Source organism: Cydia pomonella, chromosome 12, assembly GCF_033807575.1.
Source record: "Cydia pomonella isolate Wapato2018A chromosome 12, ilCydPomo1, whole genome shotgun sequence".
Lineage (NCBI taxonomy): Eukaryota > Metazoa > Arthropoda > Insecta > Lepidoptera > Tortricidae > Cydia > Cydia pomonella.
This window is the reverse complement of record NC_084714.1, coordinates 14,707,813-14,727,132: the sequence shown is the minus strand read 5'-3', so window position 1 is coordinate 14,727,132 and position 19,320 is coordinate 14,707,813. Positions and strand designations below refer to the sequence as shown.

Below are 19,320 nucleotides of genomic sequence, written 5' to 3'. Positions count from 1 at the left end.
AAACTCGGAAGGTATTTTATCAGTTTTTTCAAATGAATCTTCGATTGTTAATCATTCCAGCCCCTCGTACGAGATATGTTGAATCAAATTGTAGTCATTCATGTACCAAATGATTCTTGTTTATAGCAAAATTGAGAACCGAAACGCCACATCTCACTGCAAAATTTGGAAAAGACTCCCAAAAAACCTCATTAAAAAAGAGGTTTAAAAGAGAAAATGAAAATTTGAACTGTTGGAGCCCCTAGTTTAGGAAACGATTATTTAAGTACGTTATCAGTTTTTGAATAAATACTAATAGTTACGTCGTAATCTTGAATGAAAAAGGAAGCATTTTACAAAATACGCTCGTCTGTAGGAATAAGGACTCTTAAGTCGGGTATGGATATAAAACTCAAAAAGAAAGTTATGGACTCTGTTGTGACCCCAACTCTGCTTTACGGATGTCAAACTTGGCCAATAACAAAAAGTACTATAAATAAGCTTAAAATCTTCCAAAGAAAGGCCGAAAGGATTATTTTAGGCATTAAATTGAGCGACAGAGTGAAGAATACTGGAATACGCAACAAAACAAAAATAATAGACGCAGCAGTAAAGGCATGTCAATTAAAATGGCGATGGGCTGGGCATACAGCTAGGATTAACGACGGAAGATGGAGCGAAAGAATATTACACTGGTACCCTAGAGACAGCCGCCGCCCCCCCGGCCGCCCGAGACGCCGCTGGAGAGACGACATCCAGGCCGTGGCCGGCGTCACGTGGACCCGTGCCGCCACTGATCGGGAAATATGGCATAGTATGGAGGAGGCCTATGTCCATAAATGGACATCCAATAGAACTTAAATTGTTATAAATTATTTCGCAATATTCAATATTATTTATATAAAAAAAAACCAATAATTACAAAATAATATAATTTAATTAGATTAAGAGAATTAAGGAAAAACGTAAATACTTTTAAATGCTTTTATAATTTATTCGTGCATGTATGTATATTTTTCTATTGGAAGTAAAAGGCTTAAATAATAATAATATACGGCCCACTGCTGGGCACAGGCCTCCTTTCTTGCGCGAGAGGGCTTGGGCTATAGTCCCCACGCTAGCCCAATGCCAGTAGACAAAAGAGGCAAAATTTAAAATAAATTAGAATTGAAGGAAAATCCTCCCTAAGATAGTTTGAACTTTGACTTTGAAGTGGGTTTACTAGATGATGTCAAACAATTTACAGGATGGAGTCAAGTAATAAAACGAAAAATTTACTCATATCTGTATTTTCTCAACATTACTTAGAAAGAAATAAGGGCCTCCGCTAGCTGACGCGGACTATCCGGAACGGATGCCCCGTCTAATAAGCAATTGTATGAACAGCGCTAACTGGCGCGGGCGCGTGCGACGGATTTCGCCTGGGAGCAGAGGGCCTACCGCGAACCACGTATTGCCTCTCTGTTGCACTTGTAAATTCGCACGTAAGTGTAACAGGGAGGCAACAGGTCGAACGTGGTTCGCAGTAGGCCCTCAGGACCCGCGAGCGTGCGCACGCGGCGGGCGTCCACGTCAGCTAGCGGAGGCCCTAAATAGAGAAGACCGCGTGTCTCCTCATTGTCGTACCTAGAGGAATTACGAGTCTTTGTGTTTCAGATTTGCATTGCTTTACACCTACAATGATTATAGTTCGTGTCATCAACAATGACACGCAGATTTGTCAATCTAACCTTTAATAACATGACAATACGAGTCAAGGCTAGCGTCTTCGTGAATGTCACGATCTATAACATAATCATGGTGCGTCTAAGATAACTTTGCATCCACTTGAATAGAACCAAAGAGAATTTGAACTGCCATTGCCACTGCCATCTTTCGACACATTATTAAAACTTTCAGAACGCCATTTGACAATCAAAAAATGGCGTCATCTAATTGATTTATTATTATTATTAATCTAAGATTTCTTTGACAATCCACCTCTATTTCAAATTCTCTTTGATAAAACAAAGTGAATGTCATTATAAACGTCATATTTTCATACAAATTTGACATTAATGATGAAATAGACACACTTTTTCATTGCAATTGGCATGCAGAGTTGGCTTGGTCTGACTCTAAAGCATAGAAATTTAAGTATTTACATCACTAATATTTTATCCTTCTCTGATAGTCCACTAGATGTCACTGTACTTTCCATGCCTAAAATGCTTTTCTGCATTAAGCCCAATTTACAACTGTATAGTGACTGCCAATCTTCTCTATTTGCTTACCTCTGCTATACTCTTTAAAAAAGTACAAAAAATATTATGCCTAACTTATTTCATAATATCTTCTAAACAGTCTGTTTCATAGGCTGTTTGTGTTTTGGTGATATTCTTAATTATTGTTGTGGCACTTAGCTTAGCTGAATATTCATTAACCACCTGCGGCCCACCATACAAAAAAAATGCTATTTGAATTTGAAATCAATAATGTAGGGAATAAGGTTCCAATTGTAAAAAGTTTAAATTGCATTGAACTAATTAGTCCTACGGGTAGGCCCGGGGTTCTTATGAGCATAAAATACAAACTATTGACTTAGATACACTTAGTGTGCAAAGTAAAAAAGCATTCGTTGTATGGTTGTGTTTGTGTCAAAATATTTTCTATTTATACACACATTTACATATTATAAACAACAGTGAGAAGTCCACTAAATAAAAAAATATTGTTACCATTCATAGATAAGGGCTCCTCTACACAATTGCCCAGCGTAGGCCAGTCTAAGGGACGAAGCTATGCGGTGGAATGAGATAGCAATATCACTTGCTCCCTCTAACGCATAAATGCGTCCCTTGGACTGGCGTACGCTGGGCCATCGTATTGAGGAGCCATAACAGCTTTCAGTAAACCAATTGCCGTATACTTTTACTAGATATTCGTATCGCTGTCCCGTTAAGCTTATAAGGGTGCCTGCCTAGTCAGAGCCACCCCACACTAGCGTCTTTTGAGCGTCGGCGTCTAGACGCATGGAAAATGGCGTTGCTGAGCAGTTGCGTCAACGTTGCGTCGAGCAGCAGCCATTGATTTGAGTAGACGTTCGAGAGGCGCTACTGTGGGGGTTCCTAGTTCAAGATGAAAATTGTTGATAGAAAATGTGCGTAGCCGCCTGCGAACTGGAGCGCGCATACTTGTCAAATATACTTAGCTAAGTCAAGTGCCATAGTTTAATGTTATTATCTTAACTGGGATTTTTTTATATAAACACTATCATCAAACAAAAATGAGGTAAAAGCATCGTCACACCGTTAATCATAAATATTAAAGTGAGTCCAAATATTAAAAGTATACACTCGAATTAGTTTAAATTTTTTTAACTAGCTCATTCGTATATGATCTTTTCATGATAATTTCAAATCAAACACAATAATTATGTTGATTTGTACCTACATTAGATGAAAATAATACTCATGCTCAATATGTCACTTTTGGTCAAGCTATAGTAGCGAGTAATTTTTTCAATCTTTTAACGAACCCGACTTTAAAATTACACTAATTAAGGACAGACAACATTACACTCTTACAAAACAAATAACATAAACTAAAAGCTGATAACTCTAATAGTTCAAAAAAGCTTCAACCTTTTCGACGCCGTGTCAAACACAAAAGCTGTCACTCAGACGCCACGTCACCGAAGTGTCAAAACTGAAATTGAACTTTATACATATGCGCGTAGGTCTATGTTGCTCTGCGGTCTGTGACGGATTAATCCGTCTTTGACGTTGAACCTGCGGTTCGGATATAGGTATATTAGGTCGTTGCCGTCGAAAAGGTTAAGGGTCTTTAAAGCCCCATTCTGCGACCTGCTGCTAGTACGAACGATTCACGTCTATTTAATTGAGATTATGTCGTTATAGAGATTCCCAATAACCACATATCAACAAACAACTTAAATTAGGTCAATACGGGTTAGTGTAGCGTACGGGTAAGTGTAGGTGGCCTTCACATTGGGGCCTGATTACACATAGATTAGTGTTTATTGCGAGTACGTACATTTGCTACGGTGCGTAGTACACTGGATACGATTCGCACGTCGTTCTAGTGTGCGAACGGGATGTCGCTATAATATGTGCATAGCGTTGTCTTACTCAAACAGAGCGACGTGCGAATTGTATCCGGTTTGCTAAGCGTTTTGTAGCCTAAATAAGTATATACAATGCACATGTATGTTAGTCTATAAGGTATTTGTAATATTGACCTTGTTGACTGATAAAAAAATAAAAAACAGAAAAAGAAAGGGAAGGCCATTCACACTTACCCGTACTGGCCTTATCTTATAATAAATAATTAGGCATCATTTACGCTTAGCTTCATTTCATTTATCCGTTAATGGTGAAGTAGGGACTGAAATCTTATTTCATTTGATTCAAGAAGTCTACCTAGATACTATGGAAAAGTATCTTTGGCTTAACTCCTCCATTAGACATTATTTTCATTGAATTAAATACGGTATAGACCAATGTCCAGATTCCAACTTATAAAGCACTTGCTAATGATCTTTAAAGCTTATAGATAATGAAACTAACGGAATCAAACATAAATTAACTCTTAACTAAATTTATACCCTTAGGATCACATGCTATTAAAATCTTTGTACTGGCAAAACCCAAAGACTTCAAAATATCACAGAACTAAAACTAGCTAAGGAATCAGGTGGCAAAGCGCCATCTTAGACCAATATAGCAGAGTGATCGGAAGACAAGCATAATGCCAACCATAGTCATGATTTCTATCCAAACTGAGCTTCTTTCGATGTCTAAGTATTTCAATAAGACGTCCGGTTTGGAGAAGTGGCAGTAGACGTCTTTGCAGTCTAAAGGCGTACGTCCGAAGCCGAAGATTGTGAGGACCATGGCGACGACGCCGCAGCGGATGAAGGAGGTCTTCATGAGGAGGTTCATGAGGAGGGGGATGCGGTGTGCGAAGTCGAAGCCGTAGATTGCGAGGCCGAGGAACGGGGCGATGGCTGTTGGGCCGATTGCGCAGCCATTCTGCAAATAAAGTAAGGCATATAAGTAAGTTAGACTCGCTATTTCCTATCCCTGTCACACGCACATAATTATGTTGCTATCCCGCTCGCTCAGTGCATTAACCGCCGAAATCATGGGCGGAACAGAAATATAAATATATATATTTTAATTGATTCATACTTTTATTTCTTTTAAGTACATATAAATATAATTACCCACGAGCGAAAAAGATAGGAAATGGCGGGTCAATATACGAAATTCTTTGTGCTTAGCGTCCATACTTTAGTAACATTGACGGCTTTTTATTCTGACACAAATCGTACATTTTTTATTTCCGAATAATTTCCTCTTCTTAGTTCATTAACACTATTTACAGTGTTGATATTAACTTGTCAAGTCTATTAGAGTTTAGAAGATCTTTGGAAAGTCTAACAATTAAAAAGGGGTTATTAATTTTGTACGTAAATATATCCGTTCACAGGACACTTTCTGCTTAGATGGACAGAGAAAGGTAAATGTTATTTCCCAGTCGCTCTTCGCAGCAAGATAACGGAAAGTGTGAAAGGATAGATCTAAGGAACACTGACATTTAGTGTATAAGTATCAATATTCGTTTCAATTATTTTAATTTCATTCGACTTAACATGTAGTATAATTTCAAACAAAGTTTATACTCACTCTAACATTGAACACTGATCCAATTGCCATGCCCATGCCTTCGGCCACCAGCGACACCACGTTTCCAATCAAACAGAACGCAATGAATCGCGTCACTTGAAAAGGCACGCCCACCATGAAGTACACAATTGTAGAGAACACACAGTTAAGTGTGATTTGTACTGGTAACTTGGATACTGTCAAAGCCGCGTAGTAAGGCGTGAGGCTGTACCAGCGGTTGAAATGCTCTTTTTTTACGAGTTTCACTTCTTGAGGATCTGAAATGAAAATTGAGCTTTTAAGTATGAAAATAGCGCCATCTGCCACAATATGCCAGTACTATCAATCCCACCAAAAACATTTCCATGTAAAATATTGCCAAGATGAACTCTAAAAAAGTTATCAGATCTCATGTAGAGCCAAGCTTCTAACTCTACAAACCTTAACTTCACAAACTATACAGCTTAGTCAAAATATGTGACTTGATCGTTCCGGTATCGTACTAATACTAGCTTACATACCAAATTTCAGCTTTTTAGGGCTTCCGGATTTATTTTAATGATCATCAGTGAGTGACGAAATCGGGGTTATTAAGATATCAATAAAATCTAAAGTGCTATGCAATTAAAACTATTCATGTTCAATAAGTCCACTATCGACATCATATCTCGAGAATTTAGTTTATCTGACCCAAACAACGCGGATTGCATTATCATCAAGCTGGACATAAAGAATGCTTTCAACTCTTTAGAACGCGACACTCTTCTAACAGAGGTTCTGGAGAAGGTGCCAGCTCTCTACCCTTTTTTATATCAGGCTTATTCGTCGCCTTCAAAGCTATTCTATAATGGTTCACCCATTTCATCTCAGGTCGGTGCTCAGCAGGGTGACCCGCTTGGCCCCCTAATCTTCAGCCTGGCTATACAAAAAGCAGTATCTAGATCTCGGTCACCGTTGAATGTCTGGTACCTCGATGACGGCACTCTAGGGGGTAGGCCAGAGGAAGTTGAACAGGATCTGCTTGCGCTCCTTCCACTTTTTCGGGATTTGGGACTCGAGGTTAACTCCAGTAAATGTGAGTTTTTTCCCTGTAGCGCCAATTCTCAACCTTCCTTCTCTTCGTTTGGTACCTTACTCCCTGGTCTCAAGGAGTTGTCTACCCAAAATTTTAATCTTTTGGGATCTCCAATTTTCCCCGCAGCTATACCTGAAGCCATCAGGGGGAGAGAGCAGCTTCTTAGGTCCGCTGGTGAGAGGTTAAAAAAGCTCTCAGCTCATGTGGCGCTTACTTTGTTGAGGTCCTGCTTTGCTGTTCCCAAGGTGACGTACTTTTTGCGTACTGTGCCTGCCTGGCTGCACCCCGGCCACATTGACTCGTTCGACCTTGTGGTGAAGGAATATGCTGAGTGTGTGCTTAATGTCGCTTTAGATTCGGACCAATGGGACTTGGCTTCATTGCCTATACGTAGTGGCGGTCTGGGTATACGGCGTGTGCGAGATGTGTCTCTTCCGGCCTTCCTGGCATCGGCAGCGGGGGTAGTGGACCTTGTTACTAAGATTTTATCCTGTGATGGTGACAAGGCTATAATACCTTTCGCTTCCGATGCATTGTCAGCCTGGGAGGCTCTCAATCCGGGTGCGCCCGTGCCTGAAAGGCCATTCCTTCAGCGGTTGTGGGACGAAGTCGGCATTAAGCGTCTACTTGCCAGTCTTTTAAATAACGCTTCTGGTGCTGATAGAGCCAGGTTGAACGCTGCTTCGGTGCCGGAATCGGGGGCTTGGCTACACGCCCTCCCCTCCCCTAACTTTGGCACCCTGCTCGACAACGACTCGTTGCGGGTGGCCGTTGCTCTTCGCCTGGGCTGCGATGTTTGTGAACCACATCTATGCATCTGCGGGTCTATGGTGGAGAGCAACGGGCACCATGCCTTGAGCTGTCGCCGCTGCGCGGGGAGGTTCCCACGGCACCACGCGTTAAACGATATTATTCGAAGGGCACTGGTGTCAGCCAATGTCCCGTGTGTGCTGGAGCCGCCGGGCCTGTCGGTCGGATGGTAAAAGACCGGATGGTTTGACCCTGGTGCCGTGGGAGAGGGGTAAGTGCCTTTTGTGGGATGCCACCTGCGTCAGTACGTTCGCCGCCACCCACCTTGGCCGCACCGTGCGATCGGCGGGAGCTGCTGCTGAGCAGGCGGCGTCCCTAAAGAGGGACAAGTACTCGGGGCTGGCAAGCTACTTGTTTGTTCCCCTTGCCGTGGAGACGTCAGGGTGCTGGTGCGCGGAGGCGAATTCTTTTCTTGGGGAACTGGGGCGGCGCTTGCAGGAAAGGGGTCTCGACCCCCGCTCCGGGTCGTTCCTAGCGCAAAGGTTGTCCATCGCGGTTCAACGCGAAAACGCAGCAAGCGTGATGGGCACCTTTGCGTCGGGAGCGACGCGGGGTGGGTTGTTTTACTAGTTTTTTTTTTTTTTAGGTTAGTTTAGGTTTAGTTTTATTTATAGTTAAGTTTATTTGTTAGTCCTTAAGTATTTTAATGATTGTATTTTTTTATTTAATAAGTTTTAGAATTATTGTAATATTACTGAAAGTTTATCTGATATAATCCAAACCCAAGTTATGAGGACTCAAAAAAACGACGAAGCGCTTCGAGAAAAGGAAGGTAGTGCCCTTGCGCGCCGCTTGGCTCGACTTGGCGCTTATGATATACGAGTATATATATATGACTTATAAATAGCAGTGTTAATTTTATGCATAATGTCGTTACAAACAGATAGTAGTAGCTTGGCAGCAAAATAAAGTTATTAGCTTATTTTCGCAAATGTATTTTAACTAAGATATAAATTAATAATATGTTATCGCAATTGGTAAGTTAGATTGAATTATGGATTTTTAACGAATACGGTGTTCTCAAAAACGGCTTAAACGATTTTAGGAACGGTTTTAGGAAGTGACTGATTTCTGTAATAGGTCTCATTTCTCTCAATTAATAACTTAATTTTTTCATCGTCGCTTTAGTAACTAAGGGCCACTTGCACCAATCACTAACCCAAGGTTAACCGGTTAGACCTGGAGTTACCAGAACAATTTGACATTGGTTAGCCCCGGGTTAGTGGGTTGGTGCAAGTGGCCCCTTAAGGGCCAGTTAACCGTTAACCCAGGGTTAAATTGTGCTGGTAACTCTGGATTTAACCGGTTAACCCGAGTAGTGGCTACTGGCTAGCCCTGGATGGCGCAAGTGGCTATAATAGAAAATAGGAAAATCTTATTCATCTTAGAGTCCGTCTATGAAGCTAATTTTGCAGAGACTTACATATAACAAAGTCAGGGAGTGTAATTATATAAACGTCGTATTACCATAGACATTTTACTGAATTGTCGTTACTGACAGATGTTGACGACTCTATCTTACCTGTCTCCATGTAGCAGATTGTATAGGATACAAACTAGTATTTTTCCTTATAACTTGTGTACCTAAATTAGACGAGGAATGTGGCCAGTGGTAAACACGTTAATCATAAACCTAATTTACAAATGATAACAATTACACTGACATTAATTAATGACTAAATTGTAGATAAACGCATGTGCAGGATGACAATTATCATGTCATGACAACTTGATAAGCAGTGGGACAGGTCACGGTTTGTCTAATGTCTTATTTAACAGAACTTACAGTAAAGCTGTATCATACAATATAGTTACAATAGAATGTATTATTGAGACACTTGCAATACTTGCATAATGGTCTAAGTACTCTAAGTGGTAAACTATAACGGTTTTTTTAACCCTGGTACAATTCTGTGGCCCTAGTGAAAAAGGGTACAAGTCTCTGGCAGTTTAGGTGTATAAGGGCATAAGTGTTACGTGGAACTTACACCCCTTTACACCTGCTGCGCTGCCAGAGACTTGTACCCTTTTTCACTAGGGCCACAGAATTAAAATTGTCAACACTTACACACTAACACTGGCACCATGATCTGCGTGTAGGCGAAGAATATGACGAGACCCACACACATCTTAAGATGGTTGAACATCTGCGTGCCGTCGTTAGCCATGTTCAAGAAGCACAGCCCGATCAGCACGCCGCACATCACGTGATGGATTAACTGGATCCAGAGACCTGGAAATAAGAAGTTAATGAATCAGAATATTATTTGAAACCAGTTTCAAGTACAACGAGGAATTTTAGGTGGTACGTAGTTTGTCAAACATTGCCGGATCTGAAATAAAGTGATTCCCTTAATTTAATAGATGGCGCTGTCGAACCCGAACCCGAAGCCAAAAGTCCAAGCGCCGAACAAAATTTATCGAACTGAGACCTCCTGCGTTAGTGACGCCATCAGTCAATAGCAGAATATTGGCGGAACGCGATTTTGTTTTATATAGACGTTGTTAATTATTATCTTAGTATTCCTTTGTATATAGCACGGCGAATAGTCGCTGCACTATCCTAATAAACCCGAGAATGTTTGAGAGTTTACACCTTAAGAATCGATTTTCATATATAAGCCCGGGATATAAAAATGTATGGGGAGTAAAATCCAACGTGGCGTACATTCGTATGTTTCATGCGCAACTTATTTTGCGTATCCCCTAGCACAAAGTATGCACGACTGAATTGTAATGTCAAAACATAACAACTGTGAATTGATACCTGTTTATGTTTACATTGAGAAAATTAACAAACAAAGTAAAATAAATAAACTCCAGTCGTGCGTCGGACCTGACACACAAACACACTTTTTTTCCCGTAGGGATACTATGTAATTAAAGTCACTTAACGTCGTTCTCTAATATTATTTAGCTAGGGAATATGTAACCGCAACATTTGTCTGCCAGATGTATCTATCCATGTACATGGATAGATTTGCCCGTAGTACGTCAGGAATTTTCACAGATGTATCTGTATGTGTACACAGATTTTCAGCAGACCCATCTTGGCCTAATATAATTAATTATATTGACAGATTTTTTTCAACACACGCATGATTAATGATGACTACGTATCTGCCAGTAACAGGATCCTTGCCATTGCCACGCATTTACAAATAGGTATACCTTGCTTTTGTTTCGTGTTGTTATATCGTATTATTGTATTTATCGTATTTTGATATGAGCATTTGCATCCGGCACGAACTAAGGACCTAAACATTGCTATCATTGTCACGACCTAGGCATCATGTCTATTTTCTTGTAAGATTGAGTCAGACGTTTGTTAATGCCCACGAAAATATAACTTAATTCTTTAGTATTTAGGGTTGTATTTGTGTGTAGGTTATGTGATTTAAAGCTAGATAACAATACAAGCAAACACAGTATTGCCAATGTTAATCATAAAATAGGACACCTTATCAAATGTAAAGTGCAAATTAATGCAAATAACTTTGATTGTGGCTGCTCACAGTAAAGAGGTCTTTACTGTAACTAACACAGACCATTATCGACTTTATTTTTATGGTGTTATGGTCGCTAACTGCACACCTTAAGATCTGAAAGTACTAGCCAATTCGTATCAATGCAACGGAGATGGCATTGTGTTTTACAATTGTTTACAATTATCATTAAGATTATAAACGAGTAATAATTTATTAAATGTAGGTAATGATTTATGATGTGTAATTGTGCAACTAATTAACTTAATTGGAAACAAATTAAGTCCCGCAATTACTAATTATTAGTGTTCTTCTAAAAAGGATAAAAAATTATCTTCACTTCAGAGATAATAGTAAGAAGAGTATAATATAAGTATGTATCATTTGTGTTCAGATGAATCTATTAAACTAAATTTCAAACCATCGACCTCATAAAAGATAATAAAGACTTTGTGACTTGTGACAAATCGTTAACTTTTATTGTCCGGGGAATGTCCCGTTATGCGTAACACTCGCATAGCTTTTTTGGACCATTATGTTCAATCACTGGAATGTCTTGGGGCCTATTTTACCACGTTGACTTGACACCTGACGCTGAATGTTCTTTCCACTTCTTGGTCGATAAGTAACAACAATACTTACCGTCAATATACTTGTGGGACCAGCAATGTAGGGCGAATTGTCACTGTCAGATAGCGAAACTGGGGATTTAGAACTAACCTTGTCGATTCCTGAATATCTGCGTCATCATCCGACACAGCAGAGTATAGAACTGCTGGAGGAACGTGGTCGGGTACCCGCACGAATCCGACTGCTCTTGCACTTTCATCCAGTCCATTGACGAATTTATCTGTGAGACCTGTTTGCAACATGTTCATTAATTATGGATAAAAAACAAGCCTTTTTACATATTTATATATGCAAATTATTGTAGATATTCTACTTCCTTAGTAACTCAGAAGTTTTTTTTTAAGGAAAATTGTTTTTTGTTATGAACAAAGACGGACATGTCTTTAAGTAAATAATCTTATTAATGCAAAAAGATACAACTTAGCTTACGCACTTTATTAAAACAAAAATATCCGGTAATATGATAACGTGTCTAGTTCAAGGATCTTCATTAATTGAATTATTAATTTCAATATGAAGCTTGGATTGAAATTGCGTGCTTGATTACATAAATACAGATTCATAGATAAGGACTTTTTGAATTCTGACAGAAAATAATTGAATAGAATGTCAAAAACGTGTTTAGATGGCCATAGTAAACAAATTTCTCCGTAGTAGGCCTAACCACAAATTCGCGAATAAAACCGAATGGTCTCCTTAAGGGCTAGAAGCAGATGAAATCGACCCTGGGGTATATTTTTTGACGATTTTCATATCGGTCCCATGGGGAATATTGTTCAGGAGGAGTATGATAATACATTTAAACATTCGGAATCAGGACTCCAAAATCACCCAGTATACATCCATAGAATCCGCTTACCCACAGGTGGTATATTATTTTTTCACTTACCCGACTAGTTAAAGAGCTGCTCGAAGTACTGCCATTATACTTCGGCACTTTATAAAGGCACTTCTCGTTGCTGAGCATGATCTCGGTCTCCTGAGCCTCCTCCGTCTGGTAGCATATCTTCAGCTCCATGTTGTTGACCGGCTCCGTCTGTTCGAGCTTTGATGATTTGTACAGCTGTCCATTTAGAATTTCTTCGCATAGTAACGTTATGTTATCGGGGTTTTCCGTCACTTCGATTACTGAAAATAAAAGGACATTCAATGAATTAGAGCGTCCATTCCTTCCCATTTTATGAAAGGTTTAAATGGTTCCTAAAGATTATGATAGCTGTTTGTATGATGTCAGTTTGTATTAAATATGTACGTCTATATTTATTCTTGTGCTCTCTGTTAAAACGTGAAAAAATTACACTACCTCGTGATAAGCAGTAGAAAATATTTTAAGATCTAGATTTTACGATCAACCAAAAACATAGGTATAAAACGTTTATTGTATTTAAAAAAAAACACTAAATAATGTTACGCTTATATTGATATTTAACACAAAGAGCAGTACCTAGGTTATTTTAGTTATTTATTAGAATGTGATGAAATAAACTACGAGCTCCGTCATAAGACTTATGAATAGCTAAAAAGCAAGCCTAGTTTTAAGTTGTGACTTGCGGCCCGATTCGAAGAATAATTAAGACACGTTTAAGATCTTGGAAAGAGCTTTAAAAGATCGATAGCTAAACGACATGTCAAATTGACGTTTATTTCGATTCCGCTGTGATCCCAATAAGATCTATCTACGATATTTCTAACGTCAAAGTGACATTGGTTGCCCGAATCGAGCTACTTCTGTCAATTATACGACATACAAAGGATATCTAAATGAGGACTTATCTAGATCAGAACTTATCGTTCTCGTATTTCATTCTTCGAATCGGGCCGTTGCATTTTATTGCCCAGAACTGAATCCGACGTATTTTTTGAAAGTATGAAAATTATCAGTAGTTAACAAATGTTAAGACTTTAGGGTGTCGTTTGCTAACATACGATTTTGACGACTCATAAGTCTACACATTATTCTAGCTCGATTTTTTTGCTATTATTCCAACTTCCGCCAGTGAGGAGACACTAGAGCGTTCGGACATTCTCGGCTCCGTTCGGCTCAGGGTTGCTACGAGCAATTATTAGGGTTGGCAAAACTTAACGTTCCTTTGCGTGCACAACCACAGAAAAGATATTGAAATGAATTTTGCAAACCCTAAATAGCCGAAAGGGCTAGTTTCATAAAGTATAAAGAGATAGCATGATTCGTCCCTTAATCGCTGTCAAACTTCGGCTTTGTAGGAAGTGTCATTTTTGTACGGTAATTCTATTATTTATTCTGTGCTTCCGCGTTGTTACTGACAAATAACATGAACGTCGCAAGACACGTCTACTGTCAATCTGTTTAGGATAACATAACAAGTATATTTTTAGACCTCTACTCATAAGTACTGGTTTTAAAACAACCTTGGCCTTCTCGTAATCGTGGTTGTCTATTTTGGTTTGTGGCTTGATGTTTACTATGTTTTCATTATAACAAATACAGATTAGTATAGGCTATACTGAAAGCGACCGGTCGTCATTTGTTTTATTTGTTGTATGTGTGTGCCACGCGAAGTTATCATTAAGTCCATTCACAGTTCAGTGGCTACATATTAGTAAACATAGCTTATGAAACTAAATACTTTTCCCTACCATGACAATTACATAAATTGTATTCTTAATAGAATTAAGGTATTTTTTATTAAAAACATTAATTGCAAAAAAATTACACTTTTTAGCTAATATTGGCATAAGCTATAATGTTATAAACTTATTTACTACGAGATCCATTATCTTATATGTAAAGTCCGCTCATCAGTTTTTACCATGTTTGCAAGGGTAAAAGTACCTACTAGCATAGTACCATAGTGAAAACGATGCCTACCCTATCTAATAGGTACCTAGTACCTACCTACAACCAAAATTAGTCACAAACAAATCCACTACAGGCGTAACATGGTCGAGCGAGCCGAGCGAGGACCGGGGTTATAATACTATCTCTCTCATTCTTGCAACGATGACGCAAGTGTGAAGGAGAAGTTTGACGACCTCTTTGTAAGTTTGGTTTGCAGATAGTTATATAGTATAGTCTCTTACTGTAGCGCGGTGTTAGAAAAAGAAAACGCTTTAGCTTGTCGTTGTCGACACTAAGCTTGAGATTATTTTTTCAATTTTATTACTTCTATCTCAGTTCTTATATATAAATATCGTACCATTCGTAACCAGTTCATGAGAGGGCACGAGCATACACTTAGATTCGCATTTTATTAGCATTAAAAATAGTATTTACTTTTATTTTATAACTTGAAACTGACGAAACTGCACGATGTGTTTACGTACAAGAAGGTAAATACAGTTTGTTTTGTTAGAGGATATTTTTTGTATATTATGTTTTTAGATCGTAAAGTGAAGAATGCACCTTTTTAGGGTTCCGTAGTCAACTAGGAACCCTTATAGTTTCGCCAGGTCCGTCTGTCTGTCTGTCTGTCTGTCCGAGGCTTTGCTCCGTGGTCGTTAGTGCTAGAAAGCTGAAATTTGGCTTGGATATATAAATCAATAAAGCCGACAAAGTCTTACAATAAAATCTAAAAATTGAATTTTTTTTAGAGTACCTCCCCTACACGTAATTTGGGGGTGAATTTTTTTTTTTGCTTCAACCCTCCAGTGTGGGGTATCGTTGGAAAGTTCTTTCAAAACTAATAGGGGTCTTCAACAAACATTTTTTGATAAAGTGAATATATTCGAAGATAATCGCTCCGAAAGGAAAAAAAAAGTGCCCCCCCCCCCTTCTAACTTTTGAACCATAGGTCCAAAAAATATGAAAAAAAGTCATGGAAATAGAGCTTAAGAAATACATTAAATGAAAACTATAGCGGACATGATCAGTTAAGCTGTTTTTGAGTTATCGCAAAAAGTTTCCCCTTGATAGTAAAAAGACTTACTTACTTTAATTAGGTACTGATTATGCAAATTTGCCATTTGTTTAACTCGGGTGAAAGGTACCGTTTTATCCCTTGGTTAACAATTTACTATACTTTAAGCTCCAGTTTAGCTTATTGTGACGGAAGAGTAACTACGGAACCCTACACTGAGTGTGGCCCGACATGCCCTTGGCCGGTTTTATTACTTGATGCTGTTACTTTATGGTAGAAACTCACTAACGTCAAATGAGTCGTGTTGCTCTTGGATTGGCAGACCGACACATTGATGTGGCATCAGTGCAGCATTATCACCTTGTAGATCCACCAACCGTTTTCCAGGTTGTATGGTTCCTCTCGAGAGTTAAGTACTAGTAGAAGAAACTCACTAAAGTCAGCTGGGTTGTGGTGCCTTGGACAAGGCAGGCCGACGCTCTGCAGATGAGGCACCATAGCGGCCGTGTCACCCTGGTAGATGCACCGACCGTCAGCTAGCACGTACACCTATAATAAATATTGAATTACAAGTAATTTATTTTCAAGCAACGACATAGGTACAATCACGAAAATATCGGTACGGAAAATGTGCCAAAAATGTATACACTACCTTAATATATGGGCAATAAAGTCGTACATAGTGACCCTAGCGATGTTTGTGCTGTGCTGCTTGAGAAATTTAGTCACGGTAAGGACTATAAAAACACCAATGATGGAGCTTTGTCACTGCTACGGACTAATGTATCACAAGTTAAAAAAGATTTGATTTTTGAGAAAACAAATCCGGCAGAAATCAAATTTATAGTTAAAAGTTTAAAGCCCAAAAGATCATGTGGATACGACGATATTCCAATTACGGTAATAAAAGACCATATCGACTTACTTGCGGGACCACTTGCCAGTTTCTGCAATCAGTGTTTTGAGTCCTGTGTATTTCCAGAGCAACTTAAAGTTGCAAAAGTACTGCCATTATACAAAAAGGGTTCCAAAACCGACCCAAATAACTATAGACCAATCTCTCTTCTACCTATATTGTCGAAATTGCTGGAGAAAGTAATGAAGGAAAGACTTACTAAGCACCTTTATCTTAACGAAATATTAAGTAAGAGACAATATGGATATCAAAAGGGAAAGGGAACAAATGAGGCCCTTAGTACTTTCATTGAAGATGCAGTCAGCCAATTAAATAATAAGAAAAAAGTAGCAGGAGTTTTTCTCGACCTGAGTTCTGCATTTGATATGGTTAACCACGAAATATTGCTGAAGAAACTTGAGCACTACGGCGTCAGAGGAAAAGCACTGGCACTTTTTCGTTCATATTTATTGAATAGAAAACAATTTGTTCAAATACCATGGATGGCACATAATCATATACAATCCTACAAATCTAGTATTGCCAACATACATAAAGGAGTTCCACAGGGTTCAATTTTGGGCCCTATATTTTTCATTATATTCACCAACGACTTGGTAAAATTTATACATAATAAAGTGCAAAACACTAAATTGGTACTTTTTGCGGACGACACAAATGCAGTTATATTTGCGGATAACGTTTCACAACTAAATCAATCAGTTAATTATGCACTAGAATCATTTGTGGAATGGTTTGAAATAAACGGTCTTGAGCTGAACTGTAGTAAAACTAATGTTATTCTTTTTAAATCAACGACCAGAACTAAAGACTTGCAGCTCAAAATTAGAGGAGACACCGTTGAGCAAGTGGAGTCGGCCAAATTTCTCGGAGTACACATTGACAGTACATTAAATTGGAAACCAGAAGTATCTGCAATTGTAGGCTCTGTCAGTTCCGCATGCTATGCTCTTAGGAGTCTACGGGACGAGTTAAAGCTGGCGCAACTAAAAATGGTACACTATGCATTAGTAGAATCCAAGATACGCTATAGTATAAAATTATGGGGAAATAGTTACAAATATAATGTCCGGGCTGCATTTGTTGCGCAAAAGAGAGCAATTAGAATTATGGCAAGAATTCCTCAGCAGACATCTTGCAGGCCATACTTTTTAGAGTTTAAAATTCTTACCATCCCTTGTCTATATATCTTAGTGGTGCTCACAGATTTGATCAAACACATAGATGACATTGAAACGCAAGAACAAAGAGTAAAACGCTTTGCAACAAGGCGGAAAGACTTGCCACTACAAGGAATTTCTAAACTCAAAGTGGCTGAGCACTGTGCTAGTTATCAAGCTGTCTTATTATTTAATAAGTTGCCTGCTGAACTTAAGATAATATGCAACACTTTGACATTTAAAAATAAATTGAATGCTTTTTTGACAGAGAAGTGTTACTACACGGTAGAGGAATTTTTAATGTAGGTAACTAATAATAGGTATGAATTGACTTTTTTTTTTTTTTGCATTTGTTTATTGTATTTCCGGTTATTTTAATTATTTCACTAGGCACTTTTACATATTTTATTCAACATGTTTTTGACATATTGTATAATATTAATTAAATTGTTGTAAATATTTTTTTCTGTTTATTTTTAAGTTTTTTTTTTGTAATGTTAAGTAATGTGTATATGGATTATTGATTTATTGTATAATTATGTTTCATACACACTTAATGGTGTTACTGAATAAATAACTGAACTGAACTGAACTGTGTATATATTTTTGGCACTATTTTCGTATCGATATTTTCAGACGTGATCATACACACTCAAAAATAAAATGATTCAATGTAAATACCAATGCCCACTAATCCCTTCTATTTCCGTACCACGTCTTCGGTCGTTTACGTCTTCACGCTTAAACCGCTGGACCGATGTAGGAAGATGAAATTTGCTATAAAGATAGTTTGAGGCTCGGGGAAGGACATAAGGCATTGACATATAGGTATCTATGGACGGCCCTTACGGGCAATAAGAATGGGAAATTTCAGTTTAATAAGAATGGGGTCAGTACGGCGGTGTCACGCACACGAATTCGGGCCAATCGTGCAGTCTATCGCCACAACGCGATTGGTTGATGAGTTCACATCACGCGCGCGATTGGCCGCAACCAGTTGCGTTAGAGCTGCACGATTGGCTCGAATTCGTGAGCGACACCACTGAATTAGCACCGTTCTTCGTGCCCGTAAGGCCCGTCCTTAGATATATGATATATGTCAATGGACATAGATTAGTTTTTATCAATCATTATCTTCATTCCACGCAGTCACGGACAGGAGCTAAGGATTAGGTTATAAATATTATTGTGGGGACAAAAGTCGTCGCTCCTGTAATAAGGTTGCCCTGAAACCTTTCAAACTCGACCATCGCTTCAAAGCCAGCGCACGAGTTACTAGTTGGCAATGAGTTGGCAATTTTAGATTTCTTTTGGCTCGTTTAAATTGAAGATCAACCGCACTACTACTAATAATGAGCACAAAATGAGGCAACAGGAGTAGACATTTCTGCATACAAACTTACTCCACTGGTTCCTCCGTGGTTTTTGAAGCTAGAGCAATGATTTTTTCAATAAAGATTGGTATTATTAATATCTGTGTCGGACTATTTGTTTATTTTTTAGGGTTCCGTAGCCAAATGGCAAAAAACGGAACCCTTATAGATTCGTCATGTCCGTCTGTCTGTCCGTTTATGTCACAGCCACTTTTTTCCGAAACTATAAGAGCTATACTGTTCAAACTTGGTAAGTAGATGTATTCTATGAACCGCATTAAGATTTTTACACAAAAATAGAAAAAAAAAAACAATAAATTTTGGGGGTTCCCATACTTAGAACTGAAACTCCAAAAATCTTTTTTCATCAAACCTATACGTGTGGGG

The 19,320-nt window shown here is 38.6% G+C and overlaps 1 protein-coding gene across 1 annotated transcript in view; it reads right to left on the bottom strand.

The window, feature by feature from the left end:
* Window positions 1-1,252: 1,252 nt before the first annotated feature.
* Window positions 1,253-19,320, bottom strand: part of LOC133523712 (ATP-binding cassette subfamily G member 4) — a 70,545-nt gene continuing 52,477 nt past the window's right edge. The window contains exons 7-12 of the mRNA XM_061859396.1: window positions 15,919-16,033; window positions 12,538-12,776; window positions 11,739-11,877; window positions 9,602-9,766; window positions 5,670-5,926; window positions 1,253-5,012 (exon numbers count right to left, since the gene is read on the bottom strand). Of these exons, the coding sequence (XP_061715380.1) occupies window positions 4,671-5,012; window positions 5,670-5,926; window positions 9,602-9,766; window positions 11,739-11,877; window positions 12,538-12,776; window positions 15,919-16,033 (1,257 nt within the window). The 3' untranslated portion in view covers window positions 1,253-4,670. The remainder of the gene's footprint in view (window positions 5,013-5,669; window positions 5,927-9,601; window positions 9,767-11,738; window positions 11,878-12,537; window positions 12,777-15,918; window positions 16,034-19,320) is intronic.